This window comes from Leucopleurus acutus (genome assembly GCF_964270905.1).
Source record: "Leucopleurus acutus genome assembly, chromosome: 20".
Taxonomy (NCBI): domain Eukaryota; kingdom Metazoa; phylum Chordata; class Mammalia; order Artiodactyla; family Delphinidae; genus Leucopleurus; species Leucopleurus acutus.
In genome coordinates this window covers 45,848,747-45,876,491 of record NC_139162.1, presented here as the reverse complement: position 1 = coordinate 45,876,491, position 27,745 = coordinate 45,848,747, and the positions used below count along the sequence as shown (strand labels likewise).

The 27,745-nt window shown below is 52.5% G+C and overlaps 1 protein-coding gene across 1 annotated transcript; it reads right to left on the bottom strand.

Moving 5' to 3' along the window:
- Positions 1-148: 148 nt before the first annotated feature.
- CATSPERG (cation channel sperm associated auxiliary subunit gamma) lies at positions 149-27,318 on the bottom strand (the record flags this gene model as incomplete). Its single annotated transcript, XM_082862842.1, has 22 exons — positions 149-433; positions 518-617; positions 707-799; positions 6,218-6,288; positions 6,376-6,456; positions 6,599-6,717; positions 6,802-7,153; positions 7,492-7,705; positions 8,493-8,605; positions 8,682-8,840; positions 9,797-9,908; positions 10,446-10,575; positions 10,681-10,731; positions 11,315-11,434; positions 11,666-11,725; positions 13,451-13,588; positions 14,815-14,986; positions 20,462-20,617; positions 21,594-21,666; positions 21,830-21,956; positions 22,308-22,452; positions 26,923-27,318. 22 exons carry the CDS (start codon positions 27,316-27,318, stop codon positions 149-151), a joined length of 3,267 nt encoding a protein of 1,088 aa, XP_082718968.1.
- Between the last annotated feature and the right edge of the window lie 427 nt (positions 27,319-27,745).

Genomic DNA, 27,745 nt, shown 5'->3' with positions numbered 1-27,745 from the left:
AGGTCCCACAGCTGGTGCTGAAATGCGAAGTGAAAATTCAAGCAAGACAGGGAGAAAGGCCTGGGATGAGCGAGCGACGGGTTGCATGTTCAAAGTGGCCCAGGAAACGAGGGATGAGGGTGGGTGGCAGTTGGGGCAGGTAAGAGGCTCAGGATATTGGCTTCTTCCTCAAGGTTTCCTTAGTGTCAGTCCTGTTCTCCCCTGCCACCTTGGAGACAACTCTGGAGATGCCCCCAGAGCTCTCCCCAGATTTGATCCCAGAGGTGTTGCTGAAGGCCCTGGTGTCGGAGGCGATACTGTAGATGTAAGATTCCCAGGCGATGATGTTGTTGATCTTCCAGCAGAGGACGTTGCAGACCTTCACCACATAGGGCGACAGGAGGCAGGAGATGACGTAGAGGATCACCAGACCAATGAACAGGCTGGCTGACACCTGCAGACACCACACAACAGGCATGGGTGGGCAGCCTGGGGGCCCCCATCCACGCAGCAGGGCAGCTCCAGGGCAGCCACTCACCATGAGGATGAGGAAGGCCCGCCTGGCACTGAGTGGGAGCCCGTGGATGTGCAGCTGGAAGGTGAGCTGGTAGTCGCAGTATGTGCTCTTGTCCACACCTCTGTTGGGGGATGGGGTTCAGGATCGGGGGAGGAGGCGGTCACCCCACAGGAAGCCCCTGAGCCCACCTGGGCCATGTGTCTGGCTCACCTATTGCTCACCAACACCTTGAAGAAGAACTCGGAGGCAAAGATGCTGTGTGGAATGGTGTCATGGCATGGGGAGTTCTCCATACAGAGCCACCTGGGGGCCCAAGTTCAGGCACTTGTAGTACAAATCATGCCTAGCACGTGCCAATCCCTGACCTTCCTCTCTACCACACAGACGCTGGGTGAGTACTAACTAGGTGCAATCTCCTCCCTTTCTCCCTGATCCACTCCTTCACCCACTTTAGCCAGTAAGGCTGACTGAACCCCTCCCAGGTGACAGGCTGTTTGTTTACTCATTCATTTCCTCACGTCTTTACATCTCCAGCTGTCAATTCCTCTGTTACTATGCATTCATCTAGATTATGGATGGTACCTATTAGGTGCCACCTCCTCATTTATTCTTTGCTACCTTTATTCCTTCATCCCACAGGTGAATCTGGAGCAGCTACTAGGTACAAAGTCACATCTTCATTCATATATTCAATAAACACAGGTTGAATACTGAATAGGTGCAAGTTGGCTACTTTGTTCATTCATTCACTTCCTTCATTTGGTCATGGCATCATTTTCTTCCTTTCATTATTATTATTCCTTTCATTATTATAGGGCCAGTTACTGAGGCCCTACATGCTTTTTTTTTTTTTGGCGGTGGCTCACAGCTTGTGGGATCTTAGTTCCCCGACCAGGGATTGAACCCAGGCCCCCCCAGCAGTGGAAGCACTGAGTCCTAACCACTGGACCACCAGAGAATTCCCCCTATACTAACTTATTCCTTCATTGTTTTATTCATTCATTAATACCTCCATTCAAATGTCAATAAATGTCTACCATGGATGAATTAACTTGTTCATTGTCTCATTCAACAAATATTATTTGTCTATTCTGGACCTGGACTATAAGGGAGACAGACCCCACAGGAGACAGTGACAGCTCAGAGGGGTAAGGGCTGTGAAGGAGGAAGCACAGGCAGAGCAGTCAGGGTGAGAATGGGGAACGTACAAGAGGACATGAGAGCAAAACTGTCCCATCTAGAACAGTCAGAAAAGTCCTCCTGGATGAAGTGGCATCTGAACTAAGGCCTGAAGAAAGATTAAGAGGGACCAGTCCTGCAGACAGAGGGTCCAGCTTGTGTAGAGATCGGTCTCATTTGAGGACCGCAAAGGCAGTCAGTGTAGCTTGAGGACCAGGAGGTCTCCCAGAGGCAGAAGGGATGGACAGGCCCGACAGACTGTGGGGAAGAAGGGGGCTTGCAGTCGGCCGGCACTCACTCAATGCCTAAACTGTTGTGGGACAAAATGTTGAAGGCTGAGTCCTCGGTGGTCGTTGTGTTTCTTGTGGTCCAGATGAGGCTGCCAGTCCTGTGCAGGAAGGGGTAACCTCAGTGGGGCCGGGGCCTCAGCGGGCAGAGGCCCCAAAGGGAGAGGGGGCAGTGGGCGGGATTGGGTGAGCGGAGCCTCCTGCCGTGGGCGGGGCCGAGTATGGGGGATGCTAGGAGCCTGGGCTGTGGGTGGGGCCTGAGACACCAAGATGGGCGGGGTTTGCAGCCCAGGGTTGGTCTGTGGCTGGGAAGATGCAGGGGCCTGCAGGGGAAGAAAGGCCGATTATGGGCCCGGCCCACAGGGATTACTTGTCCAGGGGGCTGTTGAAGCGGTAGATATCCTCCTCGCTGTATTCCTTGATGGTGTCCAGGGTGGGCCCGCCGCCCACCACCTTCAGCACGTAGCTGCCGGGAGCAGAGGTGCGCACGGACTGTCCGGAGTCCTGCATCACCTCTACCACCTCCACCCCCACTTCCTCCCCCCTCCTTCCTCCCCGCCCCCCCCCCGACTCCCCACCTCACTCCTGTCAGCCGCTGGCTTGGCCACGACTTTACCTGCCCTGAAAACTGCCAGAGTCTCCCGTCACCAAATCTTGGATCAAGAAGAATGGGTAGAAGACTGTGGGGTCGGAGGAGTTGAGGCGGGGAGGAGAAATTAGCTCGGAAGTGGAGGATGGAGAGGGGAAGAAGGAGAGGCGAGTGGTCCAAGGGGAAGAGCAGAGGGTGCTGGGGCAGTGAGCGGGCAGGGAGGCAAGGCCTGGGAGGGCAAAGTAGTGGGGGCAGAGGACACTGAACATTGAGAGGAGCGGGCTGGACACGCACTGTCGCGGAAGAGGAAACAGGGCATCTCGGGGTCGACGTGCACGCAGTCAAAGTAGTGTTTGTTCTGCAGGCGGTTGTACTCCAGCGTGTAGGTGATGTCAAAGGCAAGGCGCTTGCCTGGGGGGCAGCCGATAAGTACTGGCACCATCAGGTTGCCCTGAATGGGAGGAGAAAAGCCTGGCTCTAGGGGTGGGGCAGGGAAGACGCCCCTCCTCCCACACACACCACCCCTACCTGCCAAGCTCACCCTCACCAGAGGGCAAGGTGATTATTATTATGATCGTTAAAACAATAATAACTGCAAACACTTAAGTAGCTCTTGCTATGCACAAGGCACTGAGGAATGGCCTCAGTGCCTTACATATTCAAATTTATTTAATCCTCAAAACAACCTTGTATGATACAGACCATTAATATCTCCATTTTAGAGATGGCAAAAGGGAAGCACAGAGAGGTCAAGTCACTTATTAATTATCCAAAGCCACACAGCTGGTAAGTGGTAGAGCTGGGATTCACACTGAGACAGGTTGCTTCCAACTGCCTCCAGAATAAGACATACAAAACCACTAACACCTGCACCTATGAAGCAAGGACTTGCAAGGTTGAGGGAATTCCCTGGCAGTTCAGTGGCTGGGACTCCGGGTTTTCACTGCCATGACTCCAGGTTCACTCCCTGGTCGAGGAACTAAGATCCCGCAAGCCTCGCAGCATGGCAAAAAAAATTAATTTTTAAAAAATAAAATAGGGCTTTCCTGGTGGCGCAGGGCTTTCCTGGTGGCGCAGTGGTTGAGAGCCCGCCTGCCGATGCAGGGGATACGGGTTCGTGCCCCAATCCGGGAAGATCCCACATGCCGCGGAGCGGCTGGGCCCGTGAGCCGTGGCCGCTGAGCCTGCGCATCCGGAGCCTGTGCTCCGCAGCGGGAGGGGCCACAACAGTGAGAGGCCTGCGTGCCGAAAAAAAAAAAAAAAAAAAAAAAAAGATAAAAAAATAAAATAAAACAAAGGGCTGAGGTTGAGACTGAATTCTCAGACAGTAGAGCTGGGGGAAGCATGGGGTATATGAGGGAAGTAGAGCCCAGGATGGGGGTTAGGGATCTGGGAACTCCCGTGATATTGTCATTGGGAATGAAAGGCTTCTGGCCCATTCTGGGGGTAGGGCCCAAGGATTTCACCCAATTGTCAAAAGGACATGGACATCTGGAGACTGTGGGCTGGGCTTGATGTCTACCGCGGAGAGGCATCGTGGCCACAGATTAAGCAGTTCCCATGCTCGCCTGAGCCAAAGACTTTACACCTATCAGCCACTGAATCACTGGGGCGTCTAATGGGCGTCTCAGATTCAATCTATCCACAGGCCACCTCTGTTTATGGCGCCTCACCCCTGCAAATTCAGGCTAAAAAGCCTTGGCTTCATCCTGGAAACCTCTCTTGCTCTCACCCCCACATGCAGTCCATCCAGAAATACCGTTGTCTCTAAACTTCAAAATAGAGCTATTCCCTTCCCCAAACCCCCAACTCCTCTGCTCCACCCTGGCTGGCCCATTTCCTCCCTGCTCCCGCCCCTCCACCCAGGCTGTCTCCCACATGCAGCCAGAGGGACTCTGTGAACACCTGAGTTGCTCCTCTGCTCAGATGCCTCCCATGTGACCTGCCCATCACCGCTTTGACCTCATCTCTCTCCATGGTCCTCCTTGCTAGCCCTGATCCAGCCATGCCTGCTCCCCGCTGTTCCTTTAGTCTAACACATGAAACATACTCCTGCCTCCAGGCCTCTGCCATCTGTCCCCTCTCGCTGACATGCTTTCCGGCACATAACTGCATGCTCACTTCCTCCCCTCCTTCAAGTCTTTGCTCAAATGTTTCCTCCTCGGCTAGGTCTTCCTTGAACCATCCTATGGAAAATGCTAACCTACCCCAGGCCCCTTGCTCACTACTGTTTTCTCCTAGCACCCATTGCCCTTAACATACAGTATCTTTTATTTCTCTTGCTTATTATCTGACTCTCTGTTCTGGGTTGAATTGTGTGTCCCAAAAAGATATTAGGACCAGGGAAGTCCTAATTCCCTGGTACCTGCCCATGTGACCTAATTTGGAAGAGGGTCTTTACAGATGTAATCAAGTTAAGATGAGGTCACACTGGATTAGGGTGGACCCTAGCCCACTGACCAGTGTCCTTATAAGAACAGGGAAATTTGGACACAGACGCATAGGGAGGAGGCCTTGTGAAGATGGAGACAGAGATTGGAGCGATGCATCTACAAGCCAATGAATGTCAGGGGCCGTCAACGACCACCAGAAGCTAGGAGAGAGTACAGAACAGATTCTCCCTCAGCACCTGCAGAGGCCCGCGAACCGCAAAAAAAAAAAAAAAAAAAAAAAAAAAAAAAAAAAAAATGGAGATGTTAACTTTGACTTTCTGGGGTTAAGGTAAAGACCTTAAAAATAATGCATATCACTAAGGATAGAAGGAAATTGTTATTGGGCCGAGGTCAGTCACTCTTCCTTGAATTTGACCCCAAATATTCCATGTGATCCAAGGAGTTGGGAGCTGTTACAAGCCCCCCCCCCCTTTTTTTTTTTTGTGGTACGCGGGCCTCTCACTGTTGTGGCCTCTCCCGTTGCAGAGCACAGGCTCCGGACACGCAGGCTCAGCAGCCATGGCTCACGGGCCCAGCCGCTCCGCGGCATGTGGGATCTTTCCAGACCGGGGCACAAACCCGTGTCCCCTGCATCCGCAGGCGGACTCTCAACCACTGCGCCACCAGGGAAGCCCGATAAGCCCCTTTTTTTAACTGCCCTGGGTCATACCAACCCAGGAGGAAGAAGCACCAGGGTCTGTCTCCTGGAGCGTGGGCAGGGAAGTGGGTGAGAACAAGGCTTCCTCTACCACTTATTAGCTCCCAGGGTTACTCTGAGCATTATGTCTGCATCTCTCTGAGCCTCAGTGTTTGCCTCTATGCAAAGGGGATACTGCATGTGTAAGCAAGTGAAGAACCAAGGACCCAAAGGCTTGAACAAGGCACATGTGAACAGGCAAAGGAAGAGCGAGGTATGAAGGAAGGGCCAAGCTGGCCCACATGCCGCCTGTGTGCCAATTGGAAAAAGAAGCCCTGTGTGGCAGATACTTTACTTCTCCCTGCAGAAAAGTATCAGAAGGAACATACAAGCTTGTGTGCAATCTACGCTAAGCAGCCCTTTCTGAAAACACAAATGGATTAAAGGAGGGAGTGGGTGGCTGGGCGGGTGAATGATGAAAAAGAACGAGAAAGAAGAAATTAGGAAGGCATTCAAGGGATTCCCAGAAGGAGCCCTCGGGTTCTGCCCTGTTGAGACTCGACCCAACCCCTTCCCTCCCAGCACAGGGCCCAGTACCCCAAGTCCAATACTTGCATGCGGGGCCCCTGGTTCGTGTTCTGGAAGCAGTGCCCGGACGAGCCCACCACCTGTGAGTAGGAGATGATGACTGGTGGACCCCACGGGCCCAGTCTTTTCCCTCATCCGCATCCCTCCCCTCCAGGCTGGGACCGCACCTTGAGGAGCATGGAGGTTTTCATGAGGTGATGTCCACTAATGCCCTGATCAAAGCAAAACCTTTTATCACTGAGCGTAACCTGGGGGTGGGGGCAGAAATGAAGGGGTCAGCGGGCCAGCGGGAGGACCCAGGAACAGTTCAAATAACCGCGGGCTTCTAACAGGTCCACTGCCTCAGTAGCTCCGCCGTCACCTCAGCTCCTCCCCTCCACCTGCTCTCACCCAGAAAAGCACCGAGTTGCGATTAACAAGGACCTTCTCCTTCACCACCGCCTCGATGCATTCCGGGTCGGCCAGCACCACAGCCAGGCCCACCTTGCTCTGCAGCTGGAAGGAGGGGCCTGCTTGGAGCAGAGGGAGGGGTCAGGGCGGTGCACCCGACAGAAGCCCCGCCCCTAAGGCTCCACCCGGCCCCGCCCACAGACCGTGCAGGGGCTCCGGCTCCCGGGCTGTCAGGAAGACCGAGAAGCGGTAGCTGGTGCCCTTGTCCAGGAAGATGCGCTCGGGCAGCTCGTTCTCAGCCTTAAGGTCGTAGATCTTTTCGTAGCTGGCCATGTCAACGTGCACACTGCCAGCGCTCCGCCAGTTGCTGGCCCGGTAGAAGTAGTAATCCTGAGGGACGGGATGCGGGGCAAAGACAGTGCCCGGACAGGGGGACGGTGAGGGGGGATCCGGGCTCGGCCCTCCCACCGATTCGCCACCCTCTCCACGCACCTGGTCCTGCTTCTTGTTCTTCCACCAGCGCCAGGTGGGGTCGTGCACCGGGTCCGCATATGGCTGCGGGGACCGCCAGCACCTTGAGGGGGGCCAAGGGGCGTGCCCAGGCAGGCAGTATCCTCCGAGCCCTTCCTAGCCTCAGTCCCAGCCCCTGACCCTGAAATCGGCCTCAAGCCCCGCTTTCAGCCCGACCGCCACACCCCCAAAGCCATCCCCCGTGAGCCGTGCTCGACCCCCTCTCCAGCCCGCCTTAGCCTCGGACGCACCGAGGCGGCTCTGCTCTGCTCCGCCCTCCGCGGCGGTTCTCCCGGCCACGCAGGCCTTGCCTTCTACGGCTCTGCGGTCCCGCCTCACACAAGACCCGGCCCCGATGGCCCCGGCCGCCGCCAGGCGCCCACCTTGTCGTACTTCGAGTGCAGCCAAAGCAGGTAGTAGACGAGTCCCTGATAGACAGCGAGCGAGTTGTCGCTGTGGAAGCCCCCGGGCTCCAAGACACGCGGCGGCTGCGCCCGGTAGCGCTCCTGGCGCGTGTAGATCTGCGGGTTGGGCAGGTCCCGCAGACGCATCACCGTGAAGGGGCAGAAGTTGGTGAAGGAGAGCGTCAGGTGGCTCCTGAGCGGCGGTAGTGGAGGACGGCGGCTGACTTTTCCGTGCGTGCACCAGGAGCCTCCGCAGGCCCCCTTACCAGCCCTGCGCTGCTGACTACTCAAGGCTAATCCATCCCTGCCCCTCCCCCTCGGTCTCAGCCCCTGGTGCCCCTGCACACGTTCACGTGGTCGGCCCTCGGCCGCACAGGCCAGAGTCCTGGACCTCATCCTAGACTCTCCCCCACCCCCTCCACGGTACTCCACCTCCAAAGTGTCCTCCCCCCTCCCCCCTCCCCCCGCTGCCTCCCTGGCCTCCTCTGCAGGTGAGCAAAAGGATCACTGCTGAACACAGTAAAATCTGACCATGGAGCCCCTCCCCTTAGTCCCATGGTGGTTCCCCAGGCCCCTCAAGATGAAGTCCAAGTTCCTCCCTGTGACCACCAGGCTCACCTTGTCCACCCCGCCACCACTGCACTCTAACAGCACCGCATTCTCTCAGTTCTTTGATCAGGCAATCTCCTTTCTTCCCCGGGGCCTTGGCACATGTGGTTCTCCCTGCCTGAAACACCTTGCCCCATGCTATCACCTGGTCAATTCTTCCTCACCCTTCAGGTCACAGCTCATGCACCTCTTCCTCCTTGAAGCCCTCCCTGATGCACCCTGTCCCCAGGCTGGGTCAGACCCCTCCTTTGAGCCCAGCGGTTGTCACTGGGGATGGCTTGATCTCCACCCCACCCCCACCCCCCGAATGGGAGCTTCCCACAGGCAGCGCCTAAGGCTCTGACTGCTGCTGTGGTCCAGTATCTCCTCACCCTTGCCGCTCCAAGAGGTAGTCGTTGCTGATCTGCTGGTACATCAGAAGCTGCTCCACAGGCACAAGCCTCTTGACGAGCCTGCCCTGCTGGTTGTCTATAAGGTACACCAGCTGCAGCGAGAAGGCCGGGCCACATGAGCGGCCCTGCAGCTTCCCCATGTCTCCCCCATAGCCCCCCGCTTAGCACCTGGTACAGTCTGTGGTCTTCGTAGAAGAGGGTGACCATGGTCTCATTGGGGGCGTAGAGAGAGGACTGCTGCATCACCTGTAGGCTGACGTGCACCTCCCAGCCCTTGGATGGGAACAGCTTGTACACCTGGTAGCTACCCTCCAGGAGGTACCAGATCTGGGGGCGAGACAGCCGGGTGTGTGTGTGTGAGGGTCATGGGCCCTGTGACCCCCACCTCTCGCTCTGCCGAGTGTGAGGGCCCCATTCCCTGAGGGGTGAAGCCTGGGAGTTCACCTCCAGCTGGGATCGGGTAAGCCATCTCTCTACTTCCCAGACCCAAACACCTGTGCTTACAGCCCTCACTCGCCATGATAAATTTCTTCAGTGTTTTAGTCTGCTTGAGTTTCTATTACTTGCAATGTAGCCATTCCTAATATATACACTCCCTGGAGGCCTGGGATCCAAGGAATGAGCCCTCGTTTTTCCTTCTCACTCTTTGCACCCTCCCCTTGGCCTCAGTTTCCCATCTCTGCACTATTGCCCACCGTCTCATCCCCCAACACATTTTGCTCTAGATCTCACCTCCTCCTTAGCTTCGACCTGGAGGATCCCCTCCAGCCTCCAGCATGTCCCCCCTCCAGGTGGCCTCCTCTGTGAAGCCCTCACTGACACACACACCCCCAGACCGGGTCTGAACTTCCATAGATGCTGTTTCCGCACTGCAGCCCTGGCTGCTCTGAACCATCACAGTCTGGGAATGAGTCCATCTTCCCAACTGGACTGGGACCCTGTGAGGGCAGGGCCCAGGACTGATTCATTGGCCACTGTGTCTCCAGCACTGGATCAATATTTATGAACTTAACTGCACGATGGAATGAAAGAGGACCCCCTCTGGAAATGACATCATGACTCTGAGCACAGGTTTTTCACTCTGCTGAGTGACTTTGGAAAGGTACTTATCCTTTTTGAGTTTGAGGGTTCTCAGCTATAAATGGAGCTTTCGTTGCCCTTCCCCTGGGTCCCTGAGGACGTTCCCTCTCCTGGGCCCCTTTACCCTGAAAGGGGAAGAAGGGAAACCCTTGGGATTTGGGGGTGGGCAGAAAGGAAGTGGGGAGAGGGGCAGGGCAGCCCACCTCCTCAGTCTCTGTGACAATAGCCGTGTCCCCATAGAACGAGTTAGCCAGGTACTTGATGGACAGCTCCTTGGGGAAGTCCGCCAGGTAGATGAAGTTTTTACTGTTATAGCTGCAGGGGCAGAGGTGGGAGGTAGGGGCACCAGGCAAGGCCCTGGGGAATATCTGCTTCCCCAACTAGGCCTGACACGATGCAGGAACCATTTACTCAGTTCTCCACCAGCCTTGTGAGAACACGCCAAGGAGGCCTGGGACTCTAGTTTCTGCGCCACACTCCAAACCCTCTGGCTGACCTGCCCATCAGTGAACAGGAAGGTTCAACCAAACTGGCAGTTTGCCAACAGCCCATGGCGTTGGCTCCGGGACCCCTGGATTCCTGAGGGGTGAAAAGCATCCTTACCTTTCCCCAGACAATGCCCTTCTATTGCTCACATAGGTTAGGTCCTCATATCACGTTTCATCTAAGAAAGGGCTCCCAGCTTTAAACTATCAGCTTCCCCCATCCCATCTCTGCCCACCCCAGCCCATTTTTCCCCCATCACAGTCCTGGTAACTTCTGGACTTGGGCATACGCTGAAAACTTGGTGACTTCAGAAAGGACCCCCACCCTAGTGGGGTTGGGGAGGCCAAATTGTACCCGGCCCCATACCTCTGCAGGAGGAAGTTGCCCCAGATGAACAGCAGGTTGTTATACGGGTTGTAGGACATGCCCTTGGGTACCATCGGGAAGTTGGTGTAAGACTCTGTCCCTAGGACCATCAGGAACTCCAGGCCTCGAGCTGGCATGGGCAGAGGCAGAGTGGACACAGCAGTGAGGTGGGGTCACTTGGGCCCCTCCTAGCCTCCCCCCCACTTTTTCAGCCCCCTCTGCCCTCCCCTCCTACCGTCAGGGATGAATTCCGGGATGGTGTAGAGGACAACCAGGTAATCACTGACTACAGGTGGGGAAAACACAGCAAAAATCTCCTGAGGCCCTGAGCTTTCAAGACCTGAAACTGAGCAGGTCCCCAGCTCCCCAACCCCTCCCCAAACCCTCCAACAGCTTCCCGTTTGGGCCCATTAATCTTTGGAATTTCTTTATGTGAATAATAAAAAGCCACTTCCTCTGAGAGGACACAGTCCTGTTAGGGCAGAGGACTTGCCTCCCTCCTCGGACTCCTTGGCTGGGGAACACCAGGCACAGCCTCAACAGCTGTACACGGCAGCCCTATTCTCATTTCATCAAATCAAATCAAATCTCCTCACTGTGAGCCGCAAGGCCCTTCCAGCTCTGGCGTCTGCCCACATCTCCAATCTCCCTCCTCCCCTTTCCCCTCTGCTCTAGTCTCACTGACTTCCTCTCAGGCTCTTCAGCCCAGACGGCCTGTTCTCCACCACTGCCCCTTACCTAGCAGTGGCACGAGCAACGTTTCCTTCCAGCTGTCTGGGCACAGATCCCAAAGGATGGGCCCACAGTTCACACTCTGAGCTCCTGCCCCTTCCCGCTCAGCCCCCTGCCCCCCGTGGAGCCCCATTTACCCAGGTCATAGCTGACCACCTGGAAATACTTCCTGGTGGAGGGGTCTTCGATCTCCACCAGCAGCAGTAGATTGTAGTCACCAGCAATGAATACGGCCCAGGTTATGGAGCAGTTGACAACTGGTAGGGAAGGCAGAAGTCCAGAGCAGCCCCCAGATCCCGTCCTTCTCCATAGTCTCTGTGACTGCCACATCTATCCCAGTGACTCTCCACCCATCCCCAAGAAATTGCCCATCCTGTCCTATGACCTCTCCCACCCTTCGCTGCTCTCCCACACCTTCGATTTCCCCCCAACCCCCCCAAACCCACCCCACCCCCTGCCCACTGCAGACCCATCTGGGAGCTGGGTACCTAGTATCCCATTGCACACGGACCGCTGCCTGGGCAGCAACTCGAAGGACACGCGGCCATCTGCAGAGCAGGGCAGGTCAAAGCTCAGGCCCTTCCCAGCCTGTCTGGCACCCCACCACACCGGCTCTCCAATTATGCCTGTGCCTCCTTCTTAGTCCCAGGATTCCCTGGGGCAGCTCTCACCCAACTGGCCTTTCAGTCATTCACAACTGGCCTATCAGAATATGTCTGCCAGGCTTCCCTGGTGGCGCAGTGGTTGGGAGTCCGCCTGCCAATGCAGGGGACACGGGTTCGTGCCCCGGTCTGGGAAGATCTCACATGCCGCGTCCGCGGCTGGGCCCGTGAGCCACAGCCACTGAGCCTGCGCGTCCAGAGCCTCTGCTCCGCAACGGGAGAGGCCACAACAGTGAGAGGCCTGCATACCGCAAAAAAAAAAAAAGAATATGTCTGCCTGGACTTCCCTGGTGGCGCAGTGGTCAAGAATCCACCTGCTAATGCAGGGGGCACAGGTTCGAGCCCTGGTCAGGGAAGATCCCACATGCCACCGAGCAACTAAGCCCATGTGCCACAACTACTAAGTCTGTGCTCTAGAGCCCACGAGCTGCAACTACTGAGCCTGCGTGCCGCAACTGCTGAAGCCCGCACGCCTAGAGCCTATGCTCCACAACAAGAGAAGCCACCGCAATGAGAAGCCCACACACTGCAACGAAGAGTAGCCCCCACTCGCTGCAACTAGAGAAAACCCACATGCAGGAATGAAGACCCAACACAGCCCAGGATAAATAAATAAATAAATAAATAAATAAATTCTCTTAAAAAGTTAAAAAAAAGAGAATATGTCTGTCTCTGGTCACAGTATTTGGCTCAGGTCTGAGCATGTGACCCAGAATGGGCCAATCAGAGTGCACCCTGGGATCTGTGCTAGAGCCAGTGGGGAAGAGTCCACTCTCACTCTCTCGGGGTGACTCAGACTGGTGGGAGATGTGAGCCCCAAGTTCCTGGAGGCCATCTCTAACACTCGTGAGGGGAATATCCACCTGAAAATGAAGCCAAATCACAGGGCTAACAATGGTAAACCCTTGAATAGTACCATGTCCCTAGCACTCTCCTAAGACCCTATAAATGTCTATTTAATCTTTATATCAACACGATGAGGCAGGTACTAGTTAGTACTATCAGCCCCATTTTGCAAATGAGGATATGAGACCAAAAAGAGAGGTTAAGTCACCTATCCGGAGCCGCCAGTGACTTGAGTTGGTGTGTTAGAGCAGTCTCTCTCAAGAACCCATGTTATAATCCCTATGCTATACTACCTTGCCAAGAGACAGAGTCCTGAGGATATACCCTGTAAGCCCCTGGATCCAGCTATGCCTGACGTTGGATCCTGGTCTTTTCACTTATATGTCTACACATTTTTTATGCTTAGACGATTTTTAAAAAAATTTTTGGCCATACCGTGCAGTATGTAAGTATCTTATTTCCCCAGCCAGAGATCGAACCTGTACCCCCTGCAGTGGGAGCCCAGAGTTTTAACCACTGGACTGCCAGGGAAGTCCCTGCTTAAGTGATTTTTGAATTGGGCTTCTACCCTTTGAAACCAAACACATTGTGAAAGATACATAACACACCCCAAGCCCTGCCCCTACAAAGGCGTAAGCCCATATCGACTCACAGGGAGAACCTCCAGCCTGGGACCCCTCCTGAAGGAATATGGTGAGGGGTGAGGGCCTGGGGTCAGAATTCTTAGAAGTGAGAGGGTACAGAGGTACCAGGTACCAACCTTACCCGTGATGGTCCCAAAGTGGACGTAACCTTCGTGCTTGCCAGTGGTGAGGGCCATGACATACTCGGAGCCATTGCTATGGAAATGCACAGGGCACAACTTCTTGATGCACTCGTTAGCCAGGACACGGACCCATCTCCCTGTGGGGGCCAGCACAGACATTTGAGCCTGGCACCTGGGCCCCCATCCACATTTTCCAGGCCTTAATGAGCCTGTTATCTGTCTTCTCCCACTGGAGTGACTGTTCAGTGTGGCGTCTGAGGGGCCCTTGGTATAGGGCCCCAGCTGCCTTTGCGAAAATCCCCCCACCCCCGCTCACACTCTGCCCACAAGGTTCAGACTGGGCTGACCCCACTCTTCTATTCCCCTGGCCAGATTCTGAGCTGGGCATGTGACCAAGCTGGGCAAATCAGAGACAGTTCTCAGCCTGCAACCACTAACAAAGAGATATTCTTTCCTGCCCCCCACCTCCACCCCCGGCATAAAAGCCTGCAGTTGCTGGATGGAGTGGGGGCAGTACCACAAAGATGGGCCTAACAGCTGCAGTGAGCCCCTAGATCCAGCTGTGCCTGAAAACAACATGCCCCTGAGTTTTCCAGCTATCTAAGCCAATAAACACCCGTCTTTGACTTAAATCTCTTTTAACTTGGTCCTTCCCACTGTCAAAGTGCCCTAAGAAAGAAAGGGAGAAAAATAAAGCTGTTGGGAACGCTGACTAACTAATGAAATATGGGTTACAGTACAAGTTTCTGTGACTCTATAAGTTGACATCTTTCATCTAGATAGGGCAGGGGCAGAAGGTGAGAAGAACTAGGGCTTTGGTATCATTTAACAGATGAGGCTGAATCACGTCTCTCTTTTTCCTCTCTGATCAACCTCCCTCATGGCACTGCCTCTCCAAAGGCCCATCTCTGTTTCTCTCTTTGCACGTCTTTTATCTGACTCTCTGCCACTCCCCAACCCCACACATTTCTCGCTTGGTATGCAACTCTCTCCGGTTTGTCTTTCTCTCTCTGCACGTGTGTGTGTGAGTGCGCGTGCACCCGTGTGTCTTGCTCTCTGCTCCCTCCCTTCACTCTCACACCTCTCTCTGCCCTTAGTCGGTTCACAACTCCTGGGAAGGTCTGGATGAAAGCCTCACCCCAGCATATAGAGGGTAGGAGGAGGCCCCTGCAGGGCGGCAGCGATGCTTTAGGAGCTTGGAAAGTCCCTCCAACATCCCCCTCCCCACTCATGGAAATTCCATTCCCAGGTGTCTCCAGTGATGGATTCACTGAGGTGCCCTCCCTGGGGCTCCAACAGGCAGGTCCCCTTGCCTAAGATGCCAAGGACACACGGGTATGTGACCCGGCCAGGGCCCCCTCACCGCTGCCACGGTTGCTTTCGTGGAGTGTGGTATAGGTGCCCGTGAAATAGTAGATGAGCTGGTTCTGCCGAATGAAGAGGGTGCTCTCGGTGGCGATGGCATCATAGATGGTAGCAGTGAAGCTGGTCTGGGGGCAGTAGAAGGAGCCTACCCAGCAACTGTCAATGCTCAACTGCAAGGGAGTAGAGCCACTGGTAAGCAGGTGGCCTTGGTCTCAGCCCCTGTGTCCTCCCTTGCCTCGAGGCACCAGCTCTGACAACTGCTTGGAATGAACACATGCAGCTGCCCCCAGGGTCCCCTCCCTGCGCACACTGCAGCAGCATCTTGGTGGCCAAACTTCCCCAACAAACTTCCCCTGCAAGCAGGTGACCCGGGCCAGAGGCAGTTGGGGCTTTCTGTGCTCCCTAGAGTTGGGCAGTACACAGCATACTCAACAGTGCTCAGCAGTCCCGGTTCCCCGGGCCACAGTCAGGGCTGTCCTCATGTGGATCCAAAAGATTCTAAGTTTGCCCGAGGCACACTTTTAATAATCCTATTCTATCTTGAACACAATTGGCTGTCAGGCTGACACCATCTGAACTTATGACTGATCACCAGCACTGGCAATATCACTAACAGTGGGAAAGTACCACCAATGAAGGGCCTAAAAGATTGAGTCTACCCAGGATCGAACTGGGCCCCCTGCAGTGGAAGCATGGAGTCCTAACCACTGGACCGCCAGGGAATTCCCTGTTTTTTTTTTTTTTTTTTTGCTGTACGCGGGCCTCTCACCGTTGTGGCCTCTCCCGTTGCGGAGCACAGGCTCCGGATGCACAGGCTCAGCGGCCATGGCTCATGGGCCCAGCTGCTCTGCGGCATGTGGGATCTTCCCGGACCGGGGCACGAACCCGTGTCCCCTGCATCGGCAGGCGGACTCTCAACCACTGCGCCACCAGGGAAGCCCTCTTTTTTTTTTTTTTTTTTTTGAGTCTAAGTTTAACCAAGCTTCTAGAGCTCACTACCAGTTTATAGGTAATATAGGGTGTTATGGACAGAATTTATATGTTGAAGCCCTAGCCCCCATCATGATTGTATTTGGGCCTTTAAGGAGATAATTAAGGTTCAACAAGGTCATAAGGGTGGGGCCCTAATCCTATCGGACTGGTGTCCTTATAAAAAGAGAAAGAGACACCTGAGATCTCTCTCTCCACTCATGCCCACAGAGAAAAGGCCATGTGAGGACACAGTGAGAAGGTACTTTCTGCAAGCCCAGGAGAGAAACCAACCCTGCTGACACCTTGATCTTGGACTTCCAGCCTCCAGAACTATGAGAATATAAATTTCTGTTGTTTAAGCCACCCAGTCTATGGTATTTTATTATGGCGGCCTGAGCAGACTAATACATAGGGTCAGAGGAACAAGTTGTAATCGATTTTGTGAAGAAGCAAACAGCCAAATTCTATGGGACAAAAGGCCTGGTTTCTTAAATTGCCTGAAACAATGTAGGGTATTAAAAGACGTAACAACCAAATGCAACATGTGGGTCCTGATTCAAACAAACCAACTGTAAAACACATTTTTAGATCATTGGGGAAAATTGACTATGACCGGGTTAGATGCTATTAAGGGGTTACTGTTAATTTTGCTGGGCATTATAATGGCATTGTAGTTTTATTTCTTAAAAGTTCTCATGTGGGGCTTCCCTGGTGGCGCAGTGGTTGAGAGTCCGCCTGCCGATGCAGGGGACACGGGTTCGTGCCCCGGTCTGGGAAGATCCCACATGCCGTGGAGCGGCTGGGTCCGTGAGCGTCCGGAGCCTGTGCTCCACAACGGGAGACGCCACAACAGTGAGAAGCCCAAAAAAAAGTTCTCATGTGTTAGGGATACTTCCTCAGTTATTTCCAGAATTTACAGGTGAATGGTATGATGGCTGGAATTTTCTTTAAACTATTCCAGGAAAAAAAAATAGTGGGATTAAAAAAAAAAGGCAAAATGTTAATTATTGAAGCTGGGTTCATTATACAATTCTCTACTTCTGTGTTTGATTGAAATTGTCCACTAAAAAGTGGAATTTTTTGCGGTACGCGGGCCTCTCACTGCTGTGGCCTCTCCCGTTGTGGAGCACAGGCTCCGGACGCACAGGCCCAGTGGCCATGGCTCACGGGCTCAGCCGCTCCGCTGCATGTGGGATCTTCCCAGACTGGGGCACGAACCTGTGTCCCCTGCATCGGCAGGCGGACTCTCAACCACTGCGCCACCAGGGAAGCCCCAAAAAGTGGAATTTTTCACTAACTTTTCCAATAAAAAGCATATATCAAAGTAACACTCTAAGTTCTGATGCTGAGGGAAATTTCATCAAGTTAAGGGTAACAAGTACATTCTCACTTCCCTACCCTATTCAGCACATAAAAGATTTCTACAGACTACAGACATTGTTGCTGTGCACGGTGAAACTAACCTCTACCCTCTCGATGTGTCATTTTGATTGGTTGTCATACTTCATCTATTGCCCTGTTAATATTTAAAGTGCTGCCTCTGTTTTCTGGAAGAAATACTTGGAAATTTTCTTTGTTAAACCAGAAAAGGATCATCACATCTCCCTTCTCCCACATACGTGAGAAAAAGAAAAGCTGTGAGTCAGCTGGATTTCTTATTTGAGCAGAGCTTGAGAGTTCTGACTCATTTAACTCAAAAAGCAGCATGGTGGGTGTCTCTGGCCGCAGTGATTGAGTCAAGGTGAGCAAATGGTGAGCCACACCAACTGGAAGAAATCTTGGGATTTGGGGGTTAGAGGGTAATGGGAAAGATCTTTCCCACTGGATGTGGGCCTGAGATGCAGCCTTTGCAATTCCAAGGACAGAGATGTTTGAGCATAAAGTCAATACAGAGGAACCAGGTCCGAGAGATGGAGAGAGAGCAACTCAGTCTTGGTGACATTGTTTGAAATCCTGGGTCAAGCCGGACCTGAAGTCCTGAATATTTTGGTTACACAAACTTACAAATTTCCTCTTCCATTTTTGGCAGGTGGCTAGTTGGGCTCCCAAATCCCTTTCTCCCATATTCTTTGGTAATTGAGTTTTAGCAGGGCATGTGCCACCCAGATAGAAATTATACTTCCCAGCCTCCTTTGCAGTTGGATGTAGCCAAGCAACTAATTCCTCAGTAATGGAATGTGAGTGGAAGTGAAACTTGCTTAAGAGAAAATAGCTTGCCCTTCATTTCTGCTCCTTCTCCTTCCCAGTTGGCTGGAATATGGACGTAGGCATGACCCAGCTCTGATCACACTGATGAGATCAACCCCTGGGGCCTAGAGGATGGTGAAGCAGGAAAATAGAAGGGACTGCGGTTTCTCACTTCTGAACTGTTTGGGGAATGAGCAACAGCAACTATTTAAGCTATTCTCTCTCAGGAGTCTCTTTGTTACAGGGTTTTTTTTTTTTTTTTTTTTTGGCCACGCAGCTTGCAGGATGTTCCCTGACCAGGGATTGAACCCAGGCCATGACACTGAAAGCCCAGAATCCAAACCACTAGGCTACCAGGGAACTCCTGTTACAGCATCTAAACCTGACCAACTCAGGGCCCAAGAGAGCCGTGTAGGGGGAGGATTCCTATGGGACCCTAGGGGCCGTCTAGAAGGGAGTGGTGAGGTGAAACAAGAGGAAGGAAAACAGAGAGGAGACAACAATATGGGGAAAATCCCTGTGATTAAAGAATGAGAATAAGTAGGCTTCGATTTTGGAGTGATGGAAACTTTTTGGAAACAAGAGTTGGTGGTTGCACAGTATCAATGTACTCAACGGTACTAAATGGTTCACTTTAAAGTGGTGAATTTTAGGGACTTCCTTGGCGGTCCAGTGGTTGGGACTTCGCCTTCCAGTGCAGGGGGTGTGGGTTCGATCCGTGGTTGGGGAGCTGGGATCCCACGTGCCTCGAGGCCAAAGGGCCAGGGCATGGAACAGAGGCAGTGTTGTAACAAATTCAATAGAGAGTTTAAAAAAAATGGTCCACATCAAAAAAATCTTAAAAAAAAAAAGTGGTGAATTTTATGAGTTTCATCTTGATAAATTAAAAAGAAAAAAAAAGAACAAGGATGACTGAAGTTCAAATTGCACTTTTCATTCTCATGACATAAACCGCCTTCTCTGTCCTCCAAATCTCTTCAGCAGAATCCACATCGGCCACATATTTCCTGTGGGTGTGTTTGGGTCAGGAGCGTGAAAACTGAGCAAGGTCTGGAAAGACCTGGGCCAGAACCGAGAGAGCTGACCCAGGACAGGGAGACTGTCTGTAAATGAAATGAGATCAGTAGAAGCCGGAATTCATGGCCAGAGGGACCTGAGAGAACATTAATCCACATGGGGTTGTCAGAAATCATGCGTGGGGCTTTCAGCCTTAAGGGGAGGAGGCTAAGGCAATCTTTTGGGGTTGCTGTGTGCCAGCTGTTATCTTGGACACAATTAACAACCAGCATCTTATCCCCCCAACCTGTGGCAAAGCTAGCCTGACTTCACTCTGGGGGAACCATCCTTTCTCTGCCTCTTGTCTCGGCTGCCGTCCTCACTAGGATGGATCTCATGACCTGTGCTAAGCCAGCTGTCACATTCCATTCTTTTGGGACACATGACTCAAGCTGGGCCAATCAGGACAAAGCAAACAAATTTCAGGGTTTTTTGTTTGTTTGTTTGTTTTTAAAGTTATTTGGGAAACAGACGCTCCCTTTCTCTCTGCCTGGGAGTTGGGATGATACAAATCACACGGAGGATGGAGTTAATCCAGAAGAAGTGGAACCGAAAGCTGGAGTCCTCCTGTGAGCCCTGAATCAAGCCAGGCCTGCAGGCTGAGCTGTGTCTGGGCTTTGCAGTTAGGCACACCTACTAAATCCATTTCTCTGCTTAAACCAAACTGGTTTGCAGTTCTGCCTACAGCTGCAATTAATTCAAACGTGTTTGTCATTCACACCAAAAGAACCTTGCTTCAGACACTCCTTCCCTGTTCCGGGAATAATATAGGCTCACAATGCTGAACTTGAAACCCTAGGGGCCAGACGTGTATCGAAATTCAGAATTTTCCAGTTTAGAAGGTAAGATGGCACATATATACCATCCAAACCCCAGTGGGGTCTGGGGCAACACCCCATAATCAAACTCCTTAATATTTCTGCAGGGCAGCATCTGAATAGTAACACTAAATGGAATGCATAAAGACTAAAAAAAGTAGCCTTTGTTAGCTCAGGTCGGAGTTTCTCAACAAATACATTTTAGCCCTAAACTTCTGAAAACGCCGTTTCAAAGATTTTGGATTTCAGAATTAGAAATGGTGGACCTATAAGTAATGATAGCTTTGACTCACGTAGTGCTCATTCTGTGTCCGGCTGACATTAATTTATACCATCCTCGCAATGATTCTGTGAGGTAAATATAAGTATTGTTCCCATTTTACAGGTGGGGAATCTGAGGCCCAGGTAAAGTGACTTGCCCAACATCACACAGCCAGGAGGTGGCAGAACCAGGACCTGAACCCAGGCTGTCTGGTTGCAGTCTTATGTCTTTCATTCATGCTATTTGCCTCTCATTGGTGGTAGGTCTTTGGGGACCTTTCTCTGGTCCCAGGCCCCCCCACCATTTTAGGAGCTGAGGCCCAGACCACCATCTGCCCTACATCAACTCACCTCCACGAGAAAGAAGTCCTTGAAGTTTGTGTCAGTCAGCAGGATGGCCTTCTCCTCAGGGATGCCGCCCAGGATGAACACAGGTGCCTGGTCCACAGTGTACCACAAGGGCCTCGACGGGACATTCACAAAGTACCGGGGTATCAGACTGAAGAGCTGCGGGGCAGGGGCAGGAGGGCTGCTCAACACGTCCCTCCCTTCCCTCTCCCACGGTTCCGTCTATTTGCCCCATCACCTCTCTGATCTCATCCCCCAGCACTCTCCCTCTCACCCGCTCTCTCCCAGCCACATGGGTCTCCCGCTCCTCAGAGCCTTTGCACAGACTGCTCCCTCTGTATCCCCTGGTAGCCACATGATTCCCTTTACTCAAATGCCAAGCTTCTCAATTACGCCTTTTTTTTTTTTTTGGCCACGCTGCGCGGCTTGTGGGATCTTATATCCCCGACGAGGGATCGAACCTGGGCCCTCCGAAGTGAAGGCACAGAGTCCTACCCACTGGACTGCTGGGGAATTCCCACCAGTTATGCCTTTCTTGAGCATTCCATTAAACACTGCCATCCCTTCCTGCACAGACCCAGTTCCCCTCACTCTGAATTCTCTCCAGAGCACTAACTACCTTTTAACCTGCTACAGAATTTACCTGATTTCATGTGTACTGGTTTGCTGTCTGTCTCTCCCACTAGAATGTCAGCTCTAAGAGAGGACAGGGGTTTGGGTCTGTGTGTTCACTGTTATGTTCCCGTGGTGCCACACTGTGTGCTCAGGAAGTGCCTGCTGAATGAATGAATGAATGAATGCACTGTGGTTAAGAATATGGGTGCAGGAGTCAGGCAGACACAGTTTCAAGTCTCGTTCCATGTGTACATGCCGAGAGCCTGTGGGCAAATGGCTCCACCCTTTTGGGGCCTCAGTTTTCTCCTCTTTAAAATGGGTATGTGAGAGTACCTTCCCTCACAGGTCACTGTCAAGACCTAATGTGATTGTGCATTTAGCAGGGCACGTCGCCAGGGGGCCAGCACACAGTAAATGCTCTGTAAATGGAATCCGCCGCTCATTTGGGAAGTACTCAGGGCCCCAGCCTACTGTGTTTAACCCCCTCTTCTACCCTTCCCACCATCCGGGCCCCCCTCACCTCATTTCCCACAGTGAATTGGAGTGTGTTGTCTCGCTGTCTCTCCAGGAAGCCGTTGATATTCACCTGAAACCTGGAGGTGGGTGTGGGGCATGCATTCCAGCTCCTGCTACAGCTCACTGCCACCTCCCTGTCCAGTTCCCTCCCTTTGGGCTCCTCCTGTCTTCTTTGGGGATCTGGGGATTAGGAAGCCCTTCCCAGAGACTACCCCCCGCCCCAGGTTTGGGAAAGGGCACCTTTTATTGGGAATGAAGGGCCCCAGGCCGTTGCTGCTAACGTCCACGCGCATGACCACGCTGCCGTTCTTGATGGGCATGGGTGTGTACCAGCTCATGAGACACACTTCCTCTGCATTACACCTCTCTGCTGGCAGGCAGGGGGTACTGAGGCTGCTGGGGCCTTCCAGCAGCAAGCCCCCGAGGCCACAGACCACTGGGATCCCCCTGCAACTCCCCACGCCTCCCCTCAGCCATGGACCCCACTGGGGCCTCTGTGTGGTCCCATCTAGGCCAAGCAACCTGCTGACGCCTCCCCAGGCCCCCCTCCAGGTCAGACACCTCTGTGAGGCCCCCAACAAACCCCCACGCCCACCAGGTCATAGGCCCCTTTGATGGTCCCAGCCTCCCCTCAAGGTCATGAACCCTGCTGAGGTCCCTGGCAATGTCCCCACATGCCCGCCATGCTGTGACCCCTCCAGGAGCCCTCCAGGCCCACCTCTGCTGCGGAAGGGGGCTGCCTCCATCTGGATCTGCAGCTGCTCTATCTTCCAGCGATGGAAGTTGACTGGGGACTGGAAGGTGACCAGCACCACCGGCTTCAGCCCCGTCAGGTGGCCCTTGCGGACCAGGGCCTCAGAGGACTGAGGGCGAGATGGCCCCACAAGTGTGTCCTTAAGATAGCCTGTGGGTCCCGCTGCCATGACCCTACCTTTACTAGCCTGTCTTCTCCCTGGGGCTGGGTCAGGAGAGCAGACTCTCCACTGAGGGAAGGTTAGAGAACATGGTTTAGGTTTGGGGATGGGGCAGGGGATGGGCCAGGCTAGGAGACGAGCAGAAGTGCTTTGGGCTGTGGAGGGAGTCAGGAGGTCTTCCTGGAGGAGGCGAGTCCAGAGCAAGGTCCTCAGACAGAATTTGGATGTAGGGAATGCATGGGGAAAAGCAGCATGGGATAAGCAAAAACGTAAAGGTGGGAGTGCCTGGCACCCAAAATACTAGCAGCCTCTTCCCTCACTTCAGGGATTTCAAGTCCCATTCTTGAGGCTTCTACCCCACCCCCTACCCAGAGAAATTAGAGTCTCTGCCATCGCCACCAGGTTTGTGGGCTGGGGCCTGGGGCTGAGGGTGGGATGGGGCAGTTAGACAGAAAGGAACTGGGGAAGAGGGTGACAGGGCAGCCAGGGACAACCTCCCAGAGATGCCAGGATCCTGGCTGGGCTAAGAAGGGAGGGCAGGGCTTGAGCGGAGATGGAAGGAGAAGATAGGTGTTCTAGGGTATAGAACAGCATTAATTTTTTTTTTTTTTTGGCCACACCGTGCGGCATGCAGGATCTTAGTTCCCCAACCAGGGATTGAACCTGTGCCCCCCGCACTGGGAGGGCCCACTGGACCACCAGGGAAGTCCCTAGAATAGCATTAGCAAAGGCTTGGAGGCATCCCCAAGAGACAGCTGTGCTCAAGCCACCGTGGGCAGGGGTGTGGGGGCAGCTGTGAGATGCAGGCGGGAGATTTAACGGGTCTGACCCCTTTTGCACAGGCCTTCATCCTGAGGAATGCCTAGGCCGGGGCCCTTTCAATCCTGTCCCCTACACCGGCCCCAGTCCTGCCTCAGGGTTTCCAATCACAGGGTAGCAGGTGCTGGTGGGCGGGGACCTCCTCCCCGTCAGGGCTACAGTGGCCTTGACCACACTGGTGCTGTCCACCCTCAACTCCTGCCCGGACTGAGCATCAGCCCCCTCCCTGTCTCCTTGCTGCTGCCCTGCCCCCCATTAGGCCTGTGAACACCTGAGTCCCATCACATCCCTCCTCTGCTCAGAACCTTCTCATGGCTCTACCTCACTCAGGGGGAAAGCCAGGTCCTCACTATCTCCTCCCACTCTCCCCCTCGCTCACTCTCCTCCAGCCACACAGGCCTCTGGTCGGTTCCCCATACACACTGGCTTCCGTCCTGGCTGTTCCCTCAGCCCAGATGTTTTCCCCAGTTCTCCGCATGTGTGTCCCTCTTCATCATTCCAGTCTCTGCTCAAGCTTTTCAGAGACCTTCCCCAACCACCCCAGCTAACACCCTCCTTTCTGACATATCACCTCATTTTATTTTCATCTTTGCACTGATTACTGTAATAAATTATTTTATGTATTTACTTGCCAATTGTCTGTTTCCCTGGTAGACTGCATCCAGAAGAAAAACCTGGCCACATTGTTTATCATTGTACTGCCTTCCCCACCCCGTTGTGAAAAAAAAAAGAGGATCTGACTCAGAGCAGGTGTTGCATGAACAGAAAAAGGAATTCACAGATAAGGAGAGAAGGCTCATGGAGTAAACTCTCTGCCCAGGGTCACACTCTAGAAACTTATTGCTAGCATTCACTGAGCCCTGTCTATGAACCAGGCACTGTGCTAAGTGCTTCACACTTATTTAAGCGTTTTATGAAGTGGGTATGATCATTATTGGACCCTTGTTAAGGATGAGGAAACTTTGGTACAGAGAAGTTAAGTAACTTGCCTGAGATCACACAGCTATTATGTAGCAGAGCTGGGATTTGAAGCCAGGCAGCCTGGCTCCACAGCCCAAAGGATTCACTATCAAGCTATACTTCCTCCAAGTAATGTTAGCTAATGGCAGATTCAAACCCAGGTCTGTAGCCTCCAGAGCTTCAGTTCTAGACCACAACATTCTACTGTCCTCAGAAAGCTTACTTGAGCCAAAACAGTCTTAAAGAAGAACAAAGTTGGAGGACTCAAACTTCCCAATTTGAAAACTTAATACAAAACTACAGTGATCAAGACTGTGTCGTACTGGCATATGGATAGACATGTAGAGCAACGGAATAGGATTATACCCAGAAATAAACCCTTATATTTATGGTCAATTGATTTTTGACAAGGGTGCCAAGACAATTCAATGAGGAAAGAATAATCTTTTCAACAAATGGTACTGGCATAACTGGATATTCACATGTAAAAGTTGGACCCCTACCTCACACCATATACAAAAGCTAACTCAAAATGGATCGTAGGCCTACACGTAAGAGCTAAAACAAACAAACAACTCTTAGAAGAAAACATGGAAGTAAATTTTCGTGACTTTGGTTAGGTAAAGCCTTTTTAGACAACACCAAAAGCACCAGCAACAAGTGAAAAAAAATGATAAATTGGACTTTATCAAAATTAAAAGCTTTGGTGCTATTGTATGATATGTGAATTATATCTCAATAAACATAAAGCTTTTATGCTTTAAAGGACATCATCAAGATAGTGAAAAGACATGGAATGTGAAAAATATTTACAAATTATATATCTGATAAGGAACTAGTATCCAGTATGTAAAAAGAAATTTTACAATGCAACAGTAGAAAGACAAATAACCCAGTTTTTAAATGGGCAAAGGAGCTGAATAGACGTTTCTCCAAAGAAGATAAATGGCCAACGAGCACATGAAAAGATGTTCAACATCATTAGTTGCGAGGCAAATGCAAGTCAAAATGTGATACCATTTCACACATACTAGATACTAGACATACTAGATGGCTATAATCAAAAAGATGAACAAGAGCAAGTGAGGATATAGAAAAAACTGGACCCCTCATACATTGTTGATGGGAATATAAAATGATGTGTAGCTGCTTTGCAGAACAGGCTGGCAGTTCCTCAGAAGAGAAACAGAGTTAACATATGACCCAGCAATTCCTTTCCTAGGTATATAGTGAAGACAACTGAAAACAGATGTTTACACAAAAACTTGTACAGACATGTTCATAGCAGCATTATTCGTAATATCCCCCCTCAAAAGTGGAAATAACCCAAACGTCCATCAATTAATGAATGGATAAGCAAAATGTAGCACATTCATACAACTGAATATTATTACTCAGCCATAAAAAGGAAATACTAATGCATGCTACAACATGGATAAGCCTTGAGAAGAAGTCAGATACAAAAGGCCACATATTGTATGATTCCATTCTTTTTTTTTTTTTTTTTTTTTTTTTTTTTGCGGTACGCGGGCCTCTCACTGTTGTGGCCTCTCCCGTTGTGGAGCACAGGCTCCGGACGCGCAGGCTCAGCGGCCATGGCTCACGGGCCCAGCCGCTCCGCGGCATGTGGGATCTTCCCAGACCGGGGCACGAACCCATGTCCCCTGCATCGGCAGGCGGACTCCCAACTACTGCGCCACCAGGGAAGCCCCTGATTCCATTCTTTATATGAAATGTCCAGAATAAGCAAATTCATAGGGGCAAAAAGTAGATTAGTGGTCTCCAGGGGCTGGAGGGATGGGGGTACAGGGTTTCCTCTTGAGGTGATAAAAATGTGCTGGAACAAGATAATGTTGATGGTTGCACAACTTTGTAAATATACAAAAAACTATTGAACTGTATCCCGCAGCTTGCAGGATCTCATTTCCCCAACTAGGGATGGAACCCGTGTCCCCTGCAGTGGAAGCTCAGAGTCCTAACCACTGAACCGCCAAGGAATTCCCGAACTGTATATTTTAAAATAGTGAATTTATGGTATGTGAATTATATCTCAATTTTTTTTTTTTTTTTTTTTTTTTTTTTTTTTTTTGGGTGCGCGGGCCTCTCACTGTTGTGGCCTCTCCCGTTGCGGAGTACAGGCTCCGCGGCCATGGCTCACGGGCCTAGCCGCTCCGCGGCATGTGGGATCCTCCCGGACCGGGGCACAAACCCGCGTCCCCTGCATCGGCAGGCAGACTCTCAACCACTGTGCCACCAGGGAAGCCCTATATCTCAATTTTCGAAAAATATTTTCTTCACTTTATTGAGGAAAGTGTTTTGTTGTTGTTATTTTGTTTTGTTTGGCCGCGATGTGGGGCATGCGAGATCTTAGTTCCCGGACCAGGGATGGAACCCGTGTCCCCTGCAGTGGAAGCGCGGAGTCTTAACCACTGGACCGCCAGGGAAGACCCTATACGTCAATTTTAAAAAATGGAAATAGAAAGCTTACTTGAGCACCAACTATGTGCCTCGTGGGATACTGGGAATTTTCTTGAATCTTTAAGGTCCCTAGGGTCTGGTGGTGCCACCGCTATTCAAATGTTAGAGATGGAGAAACTGAGGCCCCAACAGAATGAACCCACCCCCTCTGCACCCACTCACCTCTCCCTTGCAGGAGTAGTTGATCTTCAGGTAGTAAGGAAAGCCCAGGTATGTCTGCAAGGAGAGGGTGGGCAAATGTCCAGAGCCCAGTGGGGTGCAGGTCCAGGACCTCTCCCGTTTGCCTGACACCAGTCCCCTCACCTCGTCCGGGTCGATGGGCGCGTCCACTAGCAGGCTGAACACTTTGTCCACTGTGTACAAGGGCTCTTGATCGACGAAACGATCGCTCGCGTCCTTCTTGCCTACTGTCTCAAAGTTGTTCAGGACAACTTGCCAGGTGCACTCCTGGGTATTCTTTATCGCCCACAACCTCCACGGTGCCAACAGCACCACCAGCAGTGCCCACAGCGCCTGCAGGACTCGGAGCCTCGGCCACGCAGGGCCATCAGGGGACATCTCGGGGCAGTGGATAACGTGGCTTCAACCTGGAGAATGCGGAGGTCACCAGCCTGCAAGACTGTTCTCGGTAGGCGCCTTCTGAGATCCCGCCTCGCTCCGGTGCTTCGTCCAGAGGCTCCTGGCCCCGCCTCTGCTCAGACGCTCCACTCCTACTTTTGCTCCTCGCTCCTCTCCTGCTCTTGCTCCAGGCTCCACCCTTGCTTTTGTTCCTGGCTCCGCCTCTGCTCCAGAACTCGGCCCTGCCCCAGACCCTGCATCTACTACACTTCTGGACCCCGCCTCTGCTACTACTCCAGGTCTCGCCCCTCCTGTTGCTCCTGGCCACGCCCCTACTCCTGGTTTCGCCCGGCCTCCTGGCCTCCCCCCTTAACCTTGCCCCACACTTCTTTCCTCTTGCCCCTGCTCTGCCTCCCACCGCTACTCT